Below are 20,491 nucleotides of genomic sequence, written 5' to 3'. Positions count from 1 at the left end.
AGCATGTTTTTATATATTGAAGATTAAAAAATATTATAATTTAAAAAAAAAAACAACTTTTCGAAATAGTTTCTTTTCGGCAAAAGTCAACCACTTTTGAACGCAACAAAAATTTGTTTTTCTTTTTTTTTTTTTCCTCACAATTGTTTTACTATTTCGCTTTACACTAATATTGTTTATTTTTATATATTTTTATATATTTTTATTTTTATATATTTACTATCAAATAATAATTTTAAAAAATCCTATAGCTCAACAAATGCTGAAAAATAATGATTTTAACTTGTGTTAAAAAAAAAAAAAAAAAAAAAATCGAGATTGTTAGTCACATGCATAAAATACTTTTTACCAATCTCATATTCGTTGCTTTAGTGGTCAGTATTTTTTAAACATTAAACTAACAAATATATTCGTTTGTGTTTTCTACACAGTCACATTGCAACATAAAAAAAAAAAAACTATATTTAAAAAATTTATTTTTAATGCTGCAATACAACCGTTTAAGAAGCATAAACAAATAGTAATTATTGAAACTGAACATGCTTTTTTTACCAATCGCGTATTCGTTACTTTAATGGTCAGTATATATATATATATATTAAATTGACAAATATATTAGTTCTTACTTCCTACACAACTCCATTGCAACATAAAAAAATAAATTATGTTTTAAAAATTCAATAGAACCATGCAAGAAGCATAAACGAATAGCAGTTATTTAAAACTGAACATGTGGGTGTATATTTTAGTTCTAAGTTTACTCTTTCTCTCACATACTCTGTTCTTATTTACTTGCCTCCTCACGAGGGCAGAGTTAGACACAAGGTCGGTTTATAATGTGTGGAAAATCCAGGGTAGGAACAAAAATAAAAATTGCCTCGGTCTAGAAGGATTTCTCCTTCACTGATTGAGGACAAAAACGGTGAAGTGTAGTTTAACTTCTGTTTCTCCCTCTCTCTATCTAAATATCTCCATCCATCTTCCCCCTTCTCCCTATCTATCTCTTTCTATCACTCTCCTCATCTCTCTTTGAACCCCTTTCTCTTTCTCACTCCTTCTATATCTCTTACTTCCTCTCTCTCTCCCTCTCTTTCTCCCTCTCTCTCCCCTTCTTTTTTCCAGATATTCAAATTAATTATAAGAATTCCAGTTTGCTGAGTGAATGAGCTATTGTTGCAGTTCAAAACAAAGATGTCCATAAACTTAACGATATTATTCAGCTTAAAATTTCAAGTGAGATAGTCACATACAAGTTCGTCAACATTGTTGTGGAAGCAGATAAAGTGGTTAATTATCAAACAGAATTTTTGAATCCACTAGGTTTGCCAGAGATACTACTGCATGTATTGCAACTGAAAATTGGCATACCAATTATCATGCTGAAAAATATAAACAAACCCAAGCTTTGCAATGATACTTAGTTTGCTGCACCTTAACATAACAAAGGTCCATACAAAATTTTAGCCAGTTCGGCCCAGTAGTTTCCAAGAAAAAGTGGAATGGATAGACAGACTAACAGATATATATATATATATATATATATATATATATGATTAAAATAATTATCTCAATAGGTTCTAATATAAAAGATAATAAAAAGCTCAATGTATTAGAATAATTAAAAGGGCAATAAAAATGGATGATAAAAATTGAATAAATTACAATATTTTTAAGTTTTTTATCCATCAAAAATGCAAACAAGAAATCTATATCTATAAAAGTGAAAATGTCTGTCTGTGTACATTTCCCTACCAAATAACTCTGTCAATTTTCGGACTAGAGACTCGAGATTTGACATAAGGAGTATTGAGATTGGGGGGGGGGGTTAATCCGTTTTCGGCCAGAAATTTGGCTATCAAGGGGTCAAAGTTCAACGATTTGACCTTTGAAAACTCTATCAAACTCCTCTGCCAATTTTGGGTCTAAACACTTGAAATTTTAAATGCAGATTACTTGGACATGGATCAAAGGTTTTCATTTGACTTGAGCCCAAAAAAATAAATGTTGAGGGGAGGGGGGTCAAAATTGGGGTCAAAGTTTTAAAAAAATTTAACCTCTGCGGTCTCTACCAAATTACTCAGCCAATTTCTGGTCTAAACATTTGAAATTTTACATAAAGGATATTCAGAGATAGGGCAAACTTTTTAATAGGTTTGGGTCAAAAATTTGAATTGCCAATGGGTCAAAGTTCAAAAGATTTTACCTTTGCAGTGTCTAGCAAACCACTCAGCCAATTTTGGCTCTAAATATTTGAAATTTATACATAACAGGTATTCAGACATGCGGCAAGTATTTTAATCAGCTTTGGGGCGAAAATTTGGCTGTCAAAGTTGAAAAAGTTGACCTTTGCAGATTCTACCAAATTGCTCCACCAATTTTGTGTCTAAAAACTTGAAATTTTAGATGTAGGTAACTTGGATATGGGTAAAATTTTGTATTTTGATTTGAAACCAAAATAATAAATGTTAAGGGGTCAAAATTAGGGTCAAAGTTAAAAAAAAAAAAATTGACTTCTGCGGTCTCTACAAAATTACACAAAATTTGGTCTAAACATTTGAAATCTTACATAAAGTGTATTCACATGTAGGGCAAGTTATGAACAGTACATAGGCCTCGAGCAAAGCCAGGCTGAATTGCTAGTTATAATAAAGAAAAAATTTTTGTTTATTTTGATTCCATGTTTGAATTTTTTTTAATGGATTAATATTGTAATTTATTAAATTTTTATTTTTTACCAATCTTTCTTGTTATACGGGCATAATCAGTTGATAGCACACAAGTGGGTGAAATAATGAATAAACAAATGTGTAACTTACTATTTAGTACTGAGTGTTTAGGACGATTTTAGGAGCAAGGTAAATCCTAATTTCTTTTACTATATGAATAAATACAACATTTTGTGAATAGTTATACATCCATGTTTGTAATAAAACAATTGAAATAATTTGATATCATTAATGCACTATATACATATTTGAAATAGTGTTAAAGCCGATTCTTAAAATAAATAGTAATCTTTGTACTTTTTTTTTTTAATTCATTTTACAAAACCGTAATAACTGTCCTGCATTGTTTTACATTTTTTGTAAGTGGAAAGAGCAGAGGAGGGTCATATTTTTTTAAATGACTTGGGCAAGGCTTCAAGATAATTTTTCTCTTATTTACAAATTTGAAAATGAAAAATAGTAAAAATGGAGAAAACTATACATTTAAAATTTATATCAAACTTTCTATATTTTTGCGTTAATATTCGAGCATTCCAGATTTGATTTTTCTGGTCCCATGCTAAGGTTAGATGTTTCATGAATGACTAACTTTTTCTGTCTGTTGACTTTTTGCTTGTGCCATCTGCCAAAAGCAGGTTATCATCGATTAATCCCCTTTATATTTTAAGCGGCCTATCATGTGGCTTTATGTACTTTTTTTAAACATAAGATATGATATTAGAACGTTTATTGAAGCTCCATGTGTTCTACGTGGAGCTCAATACATTTGCTAATCTTTCAGGAATTTTTTAAAATAGTATTTTATTTATTTATTTTTTTTTTTTTTAAGTTATTTTTCATAATTTAATCTATTGCATTTTTCATTTCAAATGCTTAATATAAAATAGAAAAAAATATCTAAGTCACATAAAGGTGATAAACCTACATATATACAAACACATGAAGTAGTCACTCACTTTCCCATTCTAGAAATTAGATGTTTTATTATTCATTATTTTATTGTTTTCATTTTTCATCTTCATGTTTCGGGGATGACTTCGAACTTTTCCTTTGTCATTTAGCTTTTGCTGCCTGCCAGTTTAATGTTATCACCAACTGATTTCCTCCATGTCTTAAATAGTCTACCATGTGGCTTTGAGCTATTGACGTTAATGTAGGGCACACTTTAGAGTGTTTCAGGTGACTAGCAGTGGGTGATGCAGCCGTACAAGTTTAGATGTTGTTGTGCAGCAGATCGTCTCATGAAGGTCTGTAGAGTGAGATTGTGTAATCTTAAGATATGTATTTATTTGAAATGGATATTGCTATTTCAGTTTCTTACATCCATTATTTGTAGATATTTACATTGCAGTAGATATAAAGATAATGTGGTTTATAATTGGATTGCATTTCTTTTTTTATTATTGTGTTGTTGGCTTCAGTTTCTGTGTACAGTCTGTGTTCGGCCAGTTTGTCGTACTGTTTCGTTTTTGCAACCTGTTTTTATGAAGGATGGAGCAGAAGGCAAAATAAATTGCTGATTGATTTCAACAAAGTCACCTGCAAAAAGACAATATCTAGTGTGCCGTATATGCAGTAGCAGGAGGTCAACAGAAACAGCTGGTAACAACAAATAATGGGAGGCAGTCGAGTTAAAGAAGTAATTATGCAAATTAACTAGTCTTACGCTGAACCTATAATCATGCAATACTTTTTTGCTTTTGTTGGTTGATATTTTGAAATCTAAAAGGAAAAATGCCTTGCATTTTATTTGTCGTTCTCTACCTACTCGATAATAGTCGGAAGCATTCTATTGATGTTCAACCCATGTGCAGTACATTGGGTTAAAGTTAAGATTCCAATTGGAGAATTAACCACAAATTCCTTCAGTGGGTTTTCATTTTTCTAATATCCTAAGAGGATATACGAGTGTATCACATGACATCTTTTCTTTTTTTTTATGAACTCTAAAGACCCGTGTGGAACCCTAAAACCCTGTGACATCATCTTTTCATGTGGTGCTTCATTTTTCGTTTTCTAGATATTACTCCAACAGAAAGAGATGGCGAGCATGATGGCGACAGACTGAGCAGCCGAAATAAGCACAACACTAGAAGCCGTATGTGTTGGAAGAAAAGCCTCACATTTTTATTGACCTGCATTCTTTCTCTCTCTCTCTTTCTTTCTTTGTCTCTCCATCTCTCTCGTATAACAAATATCCGTATTGTACATCTTTTCAGTTTATTTTCATTGCTTGGTAGTTTCTTTCTATCATCTGCGTGTGTCTTTGTGCTTATAATTTTGTCTCTATTTCTTTGTGGACTGGCTATTCTTTCTCACAAGATTTATTTTTTTCCTTTTGGAAATGGCTGCTATTTCGTAGACATTAAACTCGATAAACTATTAATATTATGCTCTTCTTAGTTTAACAAAAAAAAAATAACTTAAGACTTTTTTTTTTTTTTTGATCAATATTAAAAAAAAATGTGAAAATATATATTTTTTTAATATTTATAATTGTCTATTCTATATAAATAGATGTATGTATATCTGTCTGTCTGCATAAATATTTAACCACTAAACTCTTAAACTAGTTACATAACACTGAAATTAATAGAAAATAGTAATCATACATCAAAGATTGATTAAAACGAGTAAAATCTTTGTTTGGATGAATAATGCTTACAGAAGTTGGTAGGTTGAAATGCAAAATGTTCATTTCATTTGCCAACATTTCTATTAGTTTGTTCATGCGTCAACTAATCATTAAGTGGTTTAATTTTATAACTTATCTGTCTGTCAGGTTAGTTCAAACGCTAGCAAATGCAGCCAGATGAGGGAATGTGGCTAGAGCATTAAATGTTTTGGTTTGAATTCTAGCTGATGGCACCCAAGTTAGTTTTTATTTTTTAAAATCTTTTGAAATCAACACTATATATTAGGTACAATATAATATTCAATAGAGAATTGGCTCTGTAATAATAAATACGAAATCTGCATGAATTAAGATATATTTAAGTGTATTTTACAACCGGCAAAGTTAGGTGCCCCTGCCAGTTTCTTATAAAAATATTTATTGAATTTTAGATTTTTTATGTTTTAATCAATGATTATTTTATTCAACAAAACCTAATTAAAATTAGGCCCATCTCCAGTAAATGTTTTATTTTCTAGATTAATAAAATGATCAGACAATATCTTGCGTATCTGTATGCTTAAGCAGTTCCAAGAAGAGCAGTTAGTTGCTTGTTTCAGCCGGTGATCTGTTTTAATATTGTGAGGTCTTTGTTTGCACTGGATAATCATAAACAGCAAATAATTAAAAAAATTCAGGGTTGGACATGTCAGTTTTTTAAGTTAATTTACTTTTTTGTGCAATGCAGGGACAGGGGTCAGCCTTAAATACAAAAAATAAGTCGTGTAAAGGCGAGAAACTGACACATACTGACATACGAGGAGTTATCTCGTAATTTTATTAATATAAAGATTTAAAAAAACTAAACTTGCCTTGTTCAAATATAATTTTCGAAATATAGTTTTTCTATTTTAACTTAAATAGAACCATCTGTTATTTATAATTCAACCTAAGTTAAAAAAAAAAAACTACAGAAAAAAATCTTTGTACATACCTGTCACAGAACGGAAATGTCATATTCCAAAAACCATGTAAATTTTCAAGTAATTTTATTTTTATAAAAAAAAAAGTCCTTTATAAACGATTTAAAGCAATTTATGCGAAATTGATATCATTATAAGGCTGCTTTTGCAAGTTTAAATAATTGGGAATTTATCTGCTCTTTTCTTTTTTTTTCCCAAGATGCCGACACAAGACAGTCCCTTTTAACTTACTCATAAAATTTCATTTTAAAATAGTTAAAGAGAAAACTACTTGATCAATTTACATGATTTTTGTAATATGACATCTTCATCTGTGATGGATACGTACATCAGTTTTTTGTATTTTTTATTGTTTCTTTTTTTCTTTTTATTAAGTTGAACTCTAAATAAGAATGGAACTATTTGACCATTTTCATTTTTCACTTTGTAGTTTGTAAATGCAAGGAGCAGTAAGGGTTATTCTTAGCCATGTCTTTTTATTATTATTATGGAATGCTAGTTATGTTTATACTTTGATTTTCTATGCAGTTATTTTTAAAAATGAAATTAATCTATGATGAATTAATGAAAATACCCAAAACAGACTGATTTACCTTAAATTTTTATCCAAATTGATCCCAAATCTAAAAATTCATTTTTTTATTTGTTATAATCTGAAAATTTAATGCTTAATGGATAGTATTTCACAAAAGAAAAGCCCAATAATAAAAATTTTATAGGCCCTTTTTATTATTACAGCTTTTTATTTTCAACTAAAAAATGCATACTCCTCCAATGAAGTAGTTTTTATACTTATGCAGAATAACAACACTATTATCATCAGAATTTTTGAAGCAGTTTACTTGTTGCTGGAAGGTGCCAAACAAAAGTTGTTTTTTTTGGGGGGGGGGGGTCATGCAACCGTTGGCCAATTTTTTAAATGAAAAATATATTTGTTTTTACAAAAATAATTCAATGAAAAATTAATTGAAAAATGAAAATATTTGTTGTTACGAAGAAAATACCATGAATAATTATTGGACAATTTTTATGAATCTTTAAGAAAATAAAAATTCAAATCAAGAAAAGAAAAAACATTGTAAAGTAAATTTTATGAATAATTATTTTTGGAATAACAAACTGATAGCAAACAAAAGTTTGGGATTTTTTTTTCTTATCCATCAAGATAAATATGTAGTTTCTTTTTTATAATAAATCAATGATAGCAAATAAATGTTTCCTTAAATAATGTTGGCTGATACAAATTAATTGGCTCAGCATTTCAGCACTTTAGATAAACTGCCCAGCAAATTCTGATGATAGTGTGGTCCTTACTTTGCATAAGTACATTTTTTTTCAATTGGCAATAGTAGTTAAAATAATTGATCAAAATGATAGAGCAATTATTAAAAGATTTTATTCAAATTAAATGTCCAATCAATCTCGATGCTTCTTTTGATATTAAAACTATATTTTAATTATAATTAGTGTAATAGACATTAAGGGCAGGTGAAATGCTCTGTAGTCTTGGTAGGCTATCACCTAAACATGGTGTTTCAATAAAAACATTAATCCTCATCACTTCACTAGGTAGGTGTCAGTAAAAGCATCTGGCCTATAAAGATGTTGCCTCAATTAAGGAAATAACCTCAAAAACATCTGTCACATTTCAGGTTATGTAGTTTAGATAAAAACTAGTTTGGAAGTCAATTTTCTGAAAAACCATCCAACATATGCTAAATCGAATATGATGATTTAGTGTAATTGTGATTTAGAATTAGTGTTCATTTTAAAAAGAATAGACACACTTCCTGTTATTTATATTTGGTAGATCTGAGTTGGATGTAGAGTACTTTTCATGATAATTCTGGTTAGAGAGATAAATGAAATTACAGACTAATATTAATATAGTGGTATGAAAACAATGCCATGTTATAATTTATTTCATAAGCACAATGGAACTCTCAGTCCTAAATGAACATTTAATTGGGCTCATAAAAAAGCTTAAAAAAACCTTCTCGATAGGTCCAAGGGGAAGGAAGGAGAATTCACCTTATGAGAAGTTCAGATTTAATAATTGATAAATATTCTCTATCCTTAAACTCTCTACGGATTAAATAATTCACATGTAGGTGTGAAGACAAGTGTTAAAGGATGAAACATTTTGACAAATTTTCCAAGTCATTTTTTATTGGATAAATTCTTATGCATCTCTTTAACATTGCTCTTTTGCTGTTGGGAATCTATATTGATATCATTTTTACATTCGGTCAGATATGAGTGAATCAACAATTGATTAACACAAAATTTTAATTTATGATTTGTTGTGGTGGAAGTTTGTGTTTTATATTGAAACTAGCCTGGGTGCCCGGCATTGCCTGAATGTTTGACAGTGTGTTTTGAGCAAAAAAATAAAAAAGTGGTAGTAGGCAGGTAGGCAGGCAGGCTCAAACCCGTGACACGAAGGTAGAAAAGAAAATGAAAGAAAACCTGACATCTTACCTCTACTCCATGATGTGACTGGAAGTTCAGAACGTTGAAATTAGTAAAGTCATTCCAACCGATACGATGACTTGCAAAAATGGTGATGCAAAAAAAACGACCATCCTTGTAGAAAACTGCCCAGTTGAGGATGAAGGAATTAATGTTTTTAGCCAATTTTTTGATATTTGTCATCCGAAGGGTTGAGCTTCAAAACAATACCATTCTCGTGAAAATCTGTCATCTCTGTCGAAAGTTTTAGACACACATACAACCTTACATACATACATACATACAAACAGACAGGTGTAATTTATATTATAAATAACTGTTTTCTTGGTTTTGCTTATTACAAATTTATTTGATTGTTTGACTAGTAGCTTTTTCTATCTATATAATATACTAAAGCATATCATGAATAAAATTGTCTGATCAGTAAATATAGTAATTCATGATTAATCTGATCTCACTGAGGTAAACAATTCTGAGTTTACCCATTTTGAAATGAATTGTTCTAAACTCAAATTTTCTTGTCAATTAAAAAGTACATTTTTAAATATATTTTGAAAAATCGTTTTTTGAAGAATATTTAGCTGAAAAATATTTTTATGATAAAAATATAGAATGTTTATTTTAAAATGAATGGCTCTCGTCTTGGGGAGGCCTCAAGTTTTGACCTTTACTCCTGATCTTAAATGGAATACGTACATCAAATCTGTTGCCAAGGCCGCTGGAAAAATGGTCGGATCCTTCTATCGATCCAGTAGATATCTCACTGCTGATGCAATTCTCTATCTATATAAGAGCCAGATACGTCCAAGGATGGAATACTGTTGCCACATATGGGCAGGAGCTGCTAGAAAAGACTTGTCCTGCCTTGATAGGGTTCAAAATAGACTTCGTGGCCTGGTGGGAGATGTCCTTTTCTCTTCGCTGCAACCTCTATCTCACAGAAAAGATGTTGCGAGTTTGTCTCTGCTTTATCGTTATTTTCATGGAAAGTGTTCGACTGAGCTTCAATCTAGGGTCTCCCCTTGCCAAACTTTCACAAGAAACACTAGACTAGCTGAAAACATTATCAATAATTTTCCCCACTCTATATCTGTGCCTAAACCTAAACATAGATTCCATGATCAAAGCTTCTTTCTTAGAACTGCACGCCTGTGGAATTGTCTTCCGTTTTCCTGCTTTCCAGCTGTCTATAATATGGTTGTCTTCAAGTCCAACGTGAACAAGTTTCTGATGAGCCGTTCCACTTAAGTTAACAAATTTACCGAACTTCCATTACTATCGATTACTATATTGTCCTTTTGACTACTCTACACTCTTTAACCCTTATCCTTGAGTGGCCTATTGGCCTTGATAAGTGGTGACGCCTATGTAAAAAAAAAAGAAAAAATTAAATTGCTACAATTTTAAACAAATAAACATATTCAATTTATTTAAAGAATATTGAGCTGACTATGGAATTATTTTTAGCTACAGTTAACCGAGGACAACCTGTAAATTTAATATTACCTTGACACTTCTTCCTTTAGAAGAAGTTGGCTCAGCCCGCCTAGGGTGAATATCGTACAACCGGCCAACAAATCATTTTTAACAAAATAAGATGTTATTTTTTTTGTTTGTAATAGTATTTATCCTAACAAACATTATTTTAAAATGATTATTATTATTCGCAGTAAATTATACAAATTTTTATTGAAATTACTGCGGAATTAATTTGACTAGCAGGAGCTATAAAAAAAGAAAATGGAAGGTGTTTAAATGTGCGTGTAATATCTTTTATATCAAAACTTCTATCTCTCTACCCGTCTCTCGTTTCTCCTTCCTCATTTTCCCACATCCCTCTTCCCCACTCCTTTATATAATCGATAACATTGGAAATGACTGACCCCCCCCCCTTCCACTGGATGAAGTTTGGTCCAGTTAACACACGAGAATGAATAATTATGTTTTAGTTCTGGATATTATACATCCAAGGCAACGCTGATCTAAAAAAAATAAACATTGTGGGTCTTTGGTTAGTAGTTTGAGACTTTTAGTTGGACATACAAACATACACAAACAACTACCTTTTATATAATAGATTAATACATTTTTAGGCCATTGACATCAGAATAAAATCTTTACATATTTTTGCTAATACAATATGCTTTGAATTATCATTAAAGAACATTAATAACATCCGAGTTTTATTTTATTTATTTTATTTAAAAATGTGCATTGGTAAAGCTTCCAAACACGTTATTTTTCTCATTGAATCTTATTATAGAAAACATTAACCTAAAAAATAAAAAAATGATTTTTTTTTAATAACATTTTGGAAACAATGATTAATTTCTAATGATGAGTAGCTGAATGACCTGCAGAAATCCCGTAAGTTGATCAAATAGTTTTATTTTTATAAATAAAATAATTTTTAAACAATTAATTTTTAAACAATTAATGAGAATTTGTAGGGATTACAACAAAAATCTTACAAACTTGAATTATATTGAGTTATTTCCCTCGTTTCTTGACTGTTTTCAAAATGACGTTGTGAGACATTTGTTTCTCGGTTGACCATAAAATTTGATTATTTGATTATTTCCTTATTCGATTATAAGTATGCATAAATTATTTTGGTGCTTGTCCAAAATTCCCCCCATATTAAAAAAAAACAAAAATAAAAAAAATCTGTGATGTACGTATCTATGATGAAAAAATATATTCCAAAAATCACATAAATTGATCAAATAGTTTTATTTTTATAAATAAAATAATTTTTAAACAATTAATGACAATTTGTAGGGATTACAACAAAAATCTTACAAGCTTGAATTGAGTTATTTTCCTTGTTTCTTGACTCTTTTCAATTTAAAAATAAAAGTACTTGGTAATTTATGAGACTTTTGGACTCTGATATTTTCTTTTCATCATGAGCACATCACAGGTATTTCTTTATTTTTGATTTTTAATATGGAGGAATTCAAGATAAGCACCATTATTTTTTTTCTTCTTCAAATCAATAAGGACCTGTACTATACACTCCTTCTCCAAGTCTAGGACCTCTTGTTAACATTTTCATTTGTATAAATTTAAAGTTATAAATAAAGTAAAATATAGCATTTCCTTTTTATGCATGTCAAACAGAACAATAAACATATAATATTATTGCTTGCTCTTTGATCCAAATGAAATGTACTTCTCCATTTGCTTGGGTAATCAACTTTCAGAAACTTATATATGATTATGGACGTCTATTTTTAAAACCATAGTGTGTGATGAAACAGACAGCAACTATAACTTTATTATTATAGAGATTATAATTTTTTACTGTATGAATGTGTGTGTGTGTGTCTGTGTTTTTGTTGCAACAAAAAAACATGGTGGGCTTAAATAAGTAACACTTTCACAACTGCTTCTGTGTTTAATGTATTGCTTCCATATCAAACACGGGTTATACATTGGTTATTGGTAGCACAAAATGCCTTTCTCCATCATTTATGTCGGTTTAGATGTGAAATTGCTTGAGGTCATTGTTCACAAAATCATTCCATGTCTTTTTCCTTAATTCGGATGTGTGTACCTCTTTATCAAACCAGAGCTTCATTCAATATATCCATACTACCGTAGGTGATTGTGATGCCAAGTTAACTCCAATTTGGGCACTTTCAACCTCAGTAGCAGAGAATCAATATGAATGCACCCCCATAAATCCATTAAGCTATAACCATACAATTCCTCTGCATTTTTTTTTTTTTTTTTTTATGGAAATCTTTCCAGACACGGCATGAAACCACTTGATGTAAGGAGATAAAATAAATACTTCAAGGTCAAAAACCAGACAAGAATATGTGTTAGATGGATAGATTTTGACCCAGAAAACATAATTCTTCCCTCTTTGTTAGAAACATCACTAAAGGAAAAAATAAGGGAAGTGAGAGTTGCCGACGGTAAACCCTAGGTTCACTTTCTGCTCTGTTTAATTCCTCAGAAACAAATGACATTTTTTTTTTTTTTTTTTTTTTTAGTGATAATATTATTCCTGATCATGTTTTCTCCCTCATACTTCAACACCCGTCATCATAAATTAACAGTAAACTCCTTTAGTTTTCCTTTATAAAATAAGCATTAATTTTTGCTTTATTCTTTTTTCTTCATTTATGAAATGGTTTCAATTCTAAGTAAAAATGCCCCATGGTTTTAAATGTTTTACATTCAATTATTCCTAAAAACAAATATTCTATTAAAACCCGGATGATAATTATTTTCCAAATTAAAATCACTTTATTTACAGTAAATGATTTTGAATTGTTTTTTGTTTTTTTTGTTGTTTTTAATTTTTTAATATTTTTTAATGCAATGTAAATTTGGTTTCTAATTCTATATTTAGTTACAGGAAAATCATTTTTTTATTTTGTTAATTCTTTCAGATTGTTGCTTATTCAATATTTTCTTTCAGTTTTTATTTATGGAATAAAATAACAAAAAATTCCAGTTTTCTTTGTTGGCATGTTTCTCTACTTCCATTTTTTTTTTTTTTTTTTTTTTTTTTTTTTTTTTTTTTTTTTTGCTATCATTAAATGTTTTTTTTTTATTTTACTTTCTTATAGTAACCTTATTCCTGGTCATATGTTTTTCTTTCATACAACAGTATCTTTATATAGTTCTATTTTTTGTTCTATTTGGTTTATAATGAATAAATTATTTGCATATTAACACCTTACTCTCTTACACACACACTAGTTGCATTTACCCAGCGTTACCCTGTGGGGACATATTACTGAGGTGAGGGCTAAGGGAAAAAATAAGTTTGTTTCTTCACTCATCACCTCATTCTATACGTACACACGAATTCATTTTGTTGGAAATTAATTTTCCTTAAAAAACAATACTCCCAACATGTTGACTTTTTTCTTTAAGGTTTTACAAAATCCGTCTGTTTCCTTATATTATTTTTGAGTTCATTAAATATTTGCATACTAGTAAAAAAGAAAAAGCTTCAGTGTGAATTTATGAAAGTTACATATAGGTTAGAAACACATACAGATGCACAGGATATTTTTACATAATTTGATTAAAAAAAGAAATTTAAACAGTTTGTACCCATCAACCTCTATTAAAAATCTTTTGCAAATCAATCATTGGATATAGTTTTTCTATTTTAACTGCTTTAGTGAAAGTTGTCTTTTGTAGGTTAATATTTTCTTACATTATGCCAGCAGATTGACCTTGACATCGTTGACCAATTTTAAAGTAAATATTCTGATTAAATTCATGCAGATTTTCTGTTTCAAATTATTCCATGATAGCAATTATATAATAAATTAAATTCCTAAAATTCCTGTACAATTATGAACTTCGTAAAATATTAAATTATTGCCATTTTTATAATTTTTTAAAAACCATCTCAAAAATAAAAAATGAAGCCTTTTTCCATTCATATAGGAAGGCCAATGTTTATAATGCTGGTATGGCACCCTTGAGCCCTTTAATAAGTGAAAGTTTTAATATCACCAAATATTTGAATCTCTGTATATTTTCATGAGTACAGAGGTATACATACTTTAAATTTAAAAGGTTTACATGAAGGAACTTCTCGTCTGTTTAATTTCTTTTTAAAAATTTTGTAAATATCACTGATTTTATTTTAAATATACTGTTAAAAATTATGAATAATATTTAAAATATATATATACTAGCAGAAGTATCCATCGTTGACTAGCTTAAAAAGGAGTTTTCAAAAAATGAGCTCTGATTTATGAAAGGTTATAAAAAGGGGATGTGGGTGTCAAGAGTTTCAAACTTTCGAGGTATCAAAGCCAAAGCTACCCCCTCAAATGAATATGAGGAGGCAGTAGTGGGAATCTTTGACACAAACGTCTAAACACTAATTAGTTCCCATTATAAGTGACCTCCGATATAGCCCACTTCCATTGGGGTGAGTGAGCGATGTAATCCATAACCCCCCCCCTTCTCATGATGGGGTTATCATGGCAATTTCAATAGCTCTACATCAGTGTGAGCATGCATAGGGTTCCCATTTACAAGTGACACCCATGGGGCCCCAACTGTTGGTGAGGGTGAGTGGTATAACCTGTCAAAACCTTTTCTTCTCCATGGTGGGTTATCCTGCCAAATTTGGTAGCTCTACATAAAAACAGTGTAAGGGTTTCCCCTCTGTGGTTCTGCCGCTGTTGGTGGGGAGTGAATTTATGATATCCATTTCAAATCCTTGATACCTCTTCTATCATTGTATGTGGTCAGTTTAGTATAAATAGTAAACCATATAGAAGCCTATTCATGTACAGACACACACAGAGATTTATTTTATATATATATATATATATATATATATATATATATATATATTAAAAATTTAACAGTTTAAAAGACCAGACAAGTACAGGATATTTTTTTTTTTTAATAAATATATTTATTTATCAGAATTAAATTCCAAATTTCGAAAAGCATAGATTCAGAAAACTGTTCATAATTCACTCAAAAAAAAAATATGATTGAAAAAAATATGAGTGAAATGATGAACTGCTCCTATCATATAATGCAATGCTCTTTCTGTAAACAAATGGAGCTTCCAGCATTTGAAGGTCTTTTTGTATTTTTTCATAATAAAAAATGAAGTGATGGGACAATTCCAATATTTTTCCCGATTCCAATACAATTACCAATTTTGATTCTTTATAAATTTCTTAATATTTAATTGAAAGTTATTTTTCCTTGATATTATAAAAACACATGTCCATATATTTTCTCGGACCTAAAAACACACTTGTGGAGGGGGGGAGGTCATATATATAGATTTTAGTTTCACTGGTAGTTTAAAATCAATAAATATTTATTATTACTACCTGCAGTGGAAGATTTTGTTTTAAACAAAATAAATAAAAAAGATAAAGGAATCTTTTTTGGCATTGGAAAATAAGTACACATTTTTTTTTTTTTTTTTTTATTAATACCGATTCCAATATCCCCAAAAGTTCCAATTTTTCTGATTCCTGATTTTCATTTATCATCCCAACACCAGTATATATATATATATATATATATATGTGCATGCATACACGGGAACTTTGCAGCTATCAAGTTCCCATTTCTTTCAGTTTTGACCACTTAGCAGCTATTTTTATCGGCTAAAGGCCCATAAAAAAATAGTCCACAAATAATGCAATCATTTGATCTGCCTCATGCCGCTCTGTAACCTAATATCTTATAAATTTACCAAAATTTCTATATAAAGTATACAATTGTTTCAGCCTACCACCAAGATATTTATAATGTTCATAACATATTTATCATTATCTTGCTTAGGTCATCAATATATCAATGTATATAAAAGGATGAAATATCAACTTCTACAGGGAAATATACATGTTATACTGTCTATTCAAATATCAAAACACTTCTAACCTTGTCTTCATAAACCTTGTTGCCAAACTGAATAATTTACTTGTATTTATTTTCATTACTTCATTTTTTTTTTTTATTCTAGGGATTCGTGAGAAGAAAAGATCTTTAAAACGGTGAGTAATTTATTGGTCATTTTTTTTTTGGTTTCGATAAAATATACTTTCCATGCATGAAGATGAAGAATTTTTAACAAGTCCCCTCGGTTAGAAATTCCCTTCTAAAACAGATCAGTATGTGTTCAACTTCTCTTTTTACCTCTTATGTCTTTTCTTTTTTTTTTTTTTTTCCATATCAAAATAGTAAATTTAATAATTTATTTTTGTCATTTAAGTATTCAGTAGTTATTTTAAACTTTAAATTACAATGTCCCTAAATTGTACTCTTGTGTGTGTATGTATTTTTTTGCTTTGTTTTTTTTTTTTTACCATTGCATCTGTTAGAACATGTATATTCTTTTTGTCTATAATCTGAATTATGAAAATTATCAGGGTTTAAGTTTTCTACATTGTAAGTCACAAGGGGTGAATATGTTCATTGGATCCTTTTCCTTGGAACTTGGATCTTTGAAGATGTACAAAAAAAAAAAAAAACTACTTTAATTTAAACTAAATTTTATGTATTGGATTGTTTATACTCCTGTTCTCATCTTGTTTTTTTTTTTATTCTCGCACTGTTTTAACCAACATAACCTGCAGTTCACCAATAAGAGCCATTATCAAGATACGCTTGAAGAAGGATGTTACATCGGCTGAAACGTTGTGAGAATAGTAAACAAGATGAGAACTAATCTTAAAAATCCAAATAATATTATTAATCCTCATCTCAAATAAAATCTAATTGTTTCTGAATTTTTCATTTGACCAAATCGAACTCCATTTGGTTAACAAGGAGTTATTTCTGACCTATTTTTACAAGAGGAACAAAGAGTCTAAGCACAACACCCCATTTCTATGAATTCTACAGTGTTCTAGTTTTGTTAAATTATGGCAGCAACTAAATTTAACTATCTTACATGAAGTGGTCATGCCAGCCAATCAATCATCTGTCGTAATATGCACATACCCCCATAGTGTTATGAAGTGAAAAAAAAGAGGAAAAAATATTAAAAAAAAAAAGAAATAGGAAATAAGTTTATCAGCAGAACAAAGTTATAGGAAATAAGTTGTTCTTCAAGTGATACAAAGACCATCTGAAATAGAATGATTAATCAAGGTGTAGCGATAAGTGAGACAAATGGTCAGGCATAGAGACCAATATATTTAATCAGTTTACGAACAGTTTTAAGCATGGGAGTGAGTTTTGCGAGTGTTTGCAAACAATCTTAACTTTGTAATGGTTGACGACAGTTTCCAGTTTGGGATAGTTGATGGCTGTAGCTCTGAACAGATAGAGAAATGAATTGATCAACCAATTCCTGAATGTAACTTCAACAGAAAACTAAGATGTGGGCTTTAGCATTTAGAGGATTGTTTTCTTTCTTTTTTCTTTTTTTTTTTAATAGTGTCACACAAATACACACTGATATCAACGGAATGTGTCAGTTTGTGTTTTGGGTTTTACTTTTTTTTATACATATGAATCGGTGCTTGCGCTCAGCATCACTAATCTGTGAGCGACAACGACACGGCCAGAATGATAAAAGAAGGCTGAGAAGAAAACCATGATGCACACAATGTTGGGGTTGGTAATTACTGTCAAGCAGGGGAGAACATGGTTTCACATGTTAACTTTTAAGCTATGTAGCTGATCATAAAATTCTTCAATCAACCACCACAAACCTCCCTTTCCCTTCCCCCTCCCTTTTCTCCCCCCTCCCTTTTCTCCCCCTTTCTTTCCCCTCCCTTTTCTCCCCCTTTCTTTCCCCTCCCTTTTCTCCCCCTTTCTTTCCCCTCCCTTTTCTCCCTTTCTTTCCCCTCCCTTTTCTCCCTTTCTTTCCCCTCCCTTTTCTCCCTTTCTTTCCCCTCCCTTTTCTCCCTTTCTTTCCCCTCCCTTTTCTCCCTTTCTTTCCCCTCCCTTTTCTCCCTTTCTTTCCCCTCCCTTTTCTCCCTTTCTTTCCCCTCCCTTTTCTCCCTTTCTTTCCCCTCCCTTTTCTCCCTTTCTTTCCCCTCCCTTTTCTCCCTTTCTTTCCCCTCCCTTTTCTCCCTTTCTTTCCCCTCCCTTTTCTCCCTTTCTTTCCCCTCCCTTTTCTCCCTTTCTTTCCCCTCCCTTTTCTCCCTTTCTTTCCCCTCCCTTTTCTCCCCCTTCCTTTTCTCCCCCTTCCTTTTCTCCCCCTCCCTTTTCTCCCCCTTTCTTTCTTTTTCCTTTTCTCCCCCTTTCTTTCTTTTTCCTTTTCTCCCCCTTTCTTTCTTTTTCCTTTTCTCCCCCTTTCTTTCTTTTTCCTTTCCTCCCCCTTTCTTTCTTTTTCCTTTCCCCCCCCTTTCTTTCTTTTTCCTTTCCTCCCCCTTTCTTTCTTTTTCCTTTCCTCCCCCTTTCTTTCTTTTTCCTTTCCTCCCCCTTTCTTTCTTTTTCCTTTCCTCCCCCTTTCTTTCTTTTTCCTTTCCTCCCCCTTTCTTTCTTTTTCCTTTCCTCCCCCTTTCTTTCTTTTTCCTTTCCTCCCCCTTTCTTTCTTTTTCCTTTCCTCCCCCTTTCTTTCTTTTTCCTTTCCTCCCCCTTTCTTTCTTTTTCCTTTCCTCCCCCTTTCTTTCTTTTTCCTTTCCTCCCCCTTTCTTTCTTTTTCCTTTCCTCCCCCTTTCTTTCTTTTTCCTTTCCTCCCCCTTTCTTTCTTTTTCCTTTCCTCCCCCTTTCTTTCTTTTTCCTTTCCTCCCCCTTTCTTTCTTTTTCCTTTCCTCCCCCTTTCTTTTTCCCTTCCTCCCCCTTTCTTTTTCCCTTCCTCCCCCTTTCTCTTTCCCTTCCTCCCCCTTTCTTTCTCTTTCCCTTCTTTTTTTGTTTTAAATTTGAATATATTATTTATTGATCTTTTATCTTCAATTTGTGATATATAAAACTTTGAGTAAATCAATTATTTACTTTTTAAGTAGACATTTCAAAATAGGGGGGCGTGAATTAAATAAAAAAAAAACGCTTGTCTGAAATATTATAATCGGTTTATTGGAAAGATCATAAAATTTCACATTGACCCTGAAAATATCGTAAAAATAGAATCAATAGAAAAAGTTTGATAGATTTTTAAAGTTTAAAAATTGAAAAATACTGAACTTGTAAAATTCAATTAATTTCATTATTTTTTTTTTTTTAAATAAAAAAATATTTCTATTACTTTTTATACAACTTTAATAGTTTATTTTGGAAGTATAATCCATAAAGAAAATAAACAACCCACTTTTAAAAGAAATTACGAATTTTTTATATTTTATTCGCCATTTCGTGTTAGGGGTGTCAAAAATTCTGATACACCTATTCATGTACTACAGGTGAAATGTGCATGGTGACAAGCAACCAATCTAACAAACCACCTCATCAGAAGAATTTTAGTAGCAATACACATGGCCATTAAAACGCTTTGGATAATCACAGATTTCAAGGGGTTTCCGCTAAAATAGTCATATTTTAAAAACCAAAGCACTTTGTCTTTAAAATACAACCGTTTTGTTCAGAAATTAATATACTTTCAAATGAATCAGTAAATAACATACATTATATATTTTTAGAGTTTTAAGCAAATAAAGTGATAAAAATGTGAACAGCATAAAACAGCATTTTCGGTAAGATTTTGTAACGACCTCACCCCCGTATTTGTAAACATTCATACCGTGTTTCTGTTAAGAATTTTTTAATGAAATTTGGGAATTAGCCAAAAGAGATGTCATTTTTAATAATTTTGAGTGTCTGAAATTCATTTGACCACTCGTTTTTTTGTTGTTAAAAATGATTTCAAAATGACGAGTATGGAAAATTTTGAAAAAAATTTTCTTTGTACACTCACTATTAAATAAAAAATCTTTTTACTATGTTTATTCGTTAAAAAGATGATTGGACAGTGTCTTCTCTAGTGGTACGTAGCAATTTAAAAAACATAATATCCGAAAAAATCGTTATGAATTTGAATCAAAACTTCTGTAGTATTAGTGATAGTAGCAACAGCAGTGATAGCATGGCATAAATAGACGTTTTGTTTTTGTTTATTTTTATTTCAAATCGATTTTTTCTTTTTTTTTTTTTTTTTTAATTGAAAATCTGGTTATAAATAAAAATTCTTACATGTTTAGTTAGAGCTATTTTGTTATCAACCATACAAATATTTAAAAAAATCGGGTAGTAGTAAATTTTAAAATATTTTAACAAGTGAAAATGTGAAA

At 30.5% G+C, this 20,491-nt stretch overlaps 1 protein-coding gene across 15 annotated transcripts in view; it reads left to right on the top strand.

Moving 5' to 3' along the window:
• Nucleotides 1–20,491, top strand: part of LOC145284913 (E3 ubiquitin ligase Rnf157-like) — a 156,232-nt gene that overhangs the window by 82,022 nt on the left and 53,719 nt on the right. For 8 of the 15 annotated variants that reach the window (XM_080134001.1, XM_080134006.1, XM_080133995.1 and 5 more), the window contains exons 10-11: nucleotides 4,747–4,824; nucleotides 16,279–16,309. In XM_080134001.1, coding sequence (XP_079990127.1) covers nucleotides 4,747–4,824; nucleotides 16,279–16,309 — 109 coding nt within the window. The remainder of the gene's footprint in view (nucleotides 1–4,746; nucleotides 4,825–16,278; nucleotides 16,310–20,491) is intronic. The other 7 variants (XM_080134004.1, XM_080134008.1, XM_080133997.1 and 4 more) reach the window with 1 other exon arrangement.

Source organism: Euprymna scolopes, chromosome 9 (assembly GCF_053919585.1).
Source record: "Euprymna scolopes isolate OS-2025 chromosome 9, ASM5391958v1, whole genome shotgun sequence".
Taxonomy (NCBI): domain Eukaryota; kingdom Metazoa; phylum Mollusca; class Cephalopoda; order Sepiida; family Sepiolidae; genus Euprymna; species Euprymna scolopes.
The sequence above is the reverse complement of the archived record's forward strand: the minus strand, read 5'-3'. Positions and strand labels throughout refer to the sequence as shown.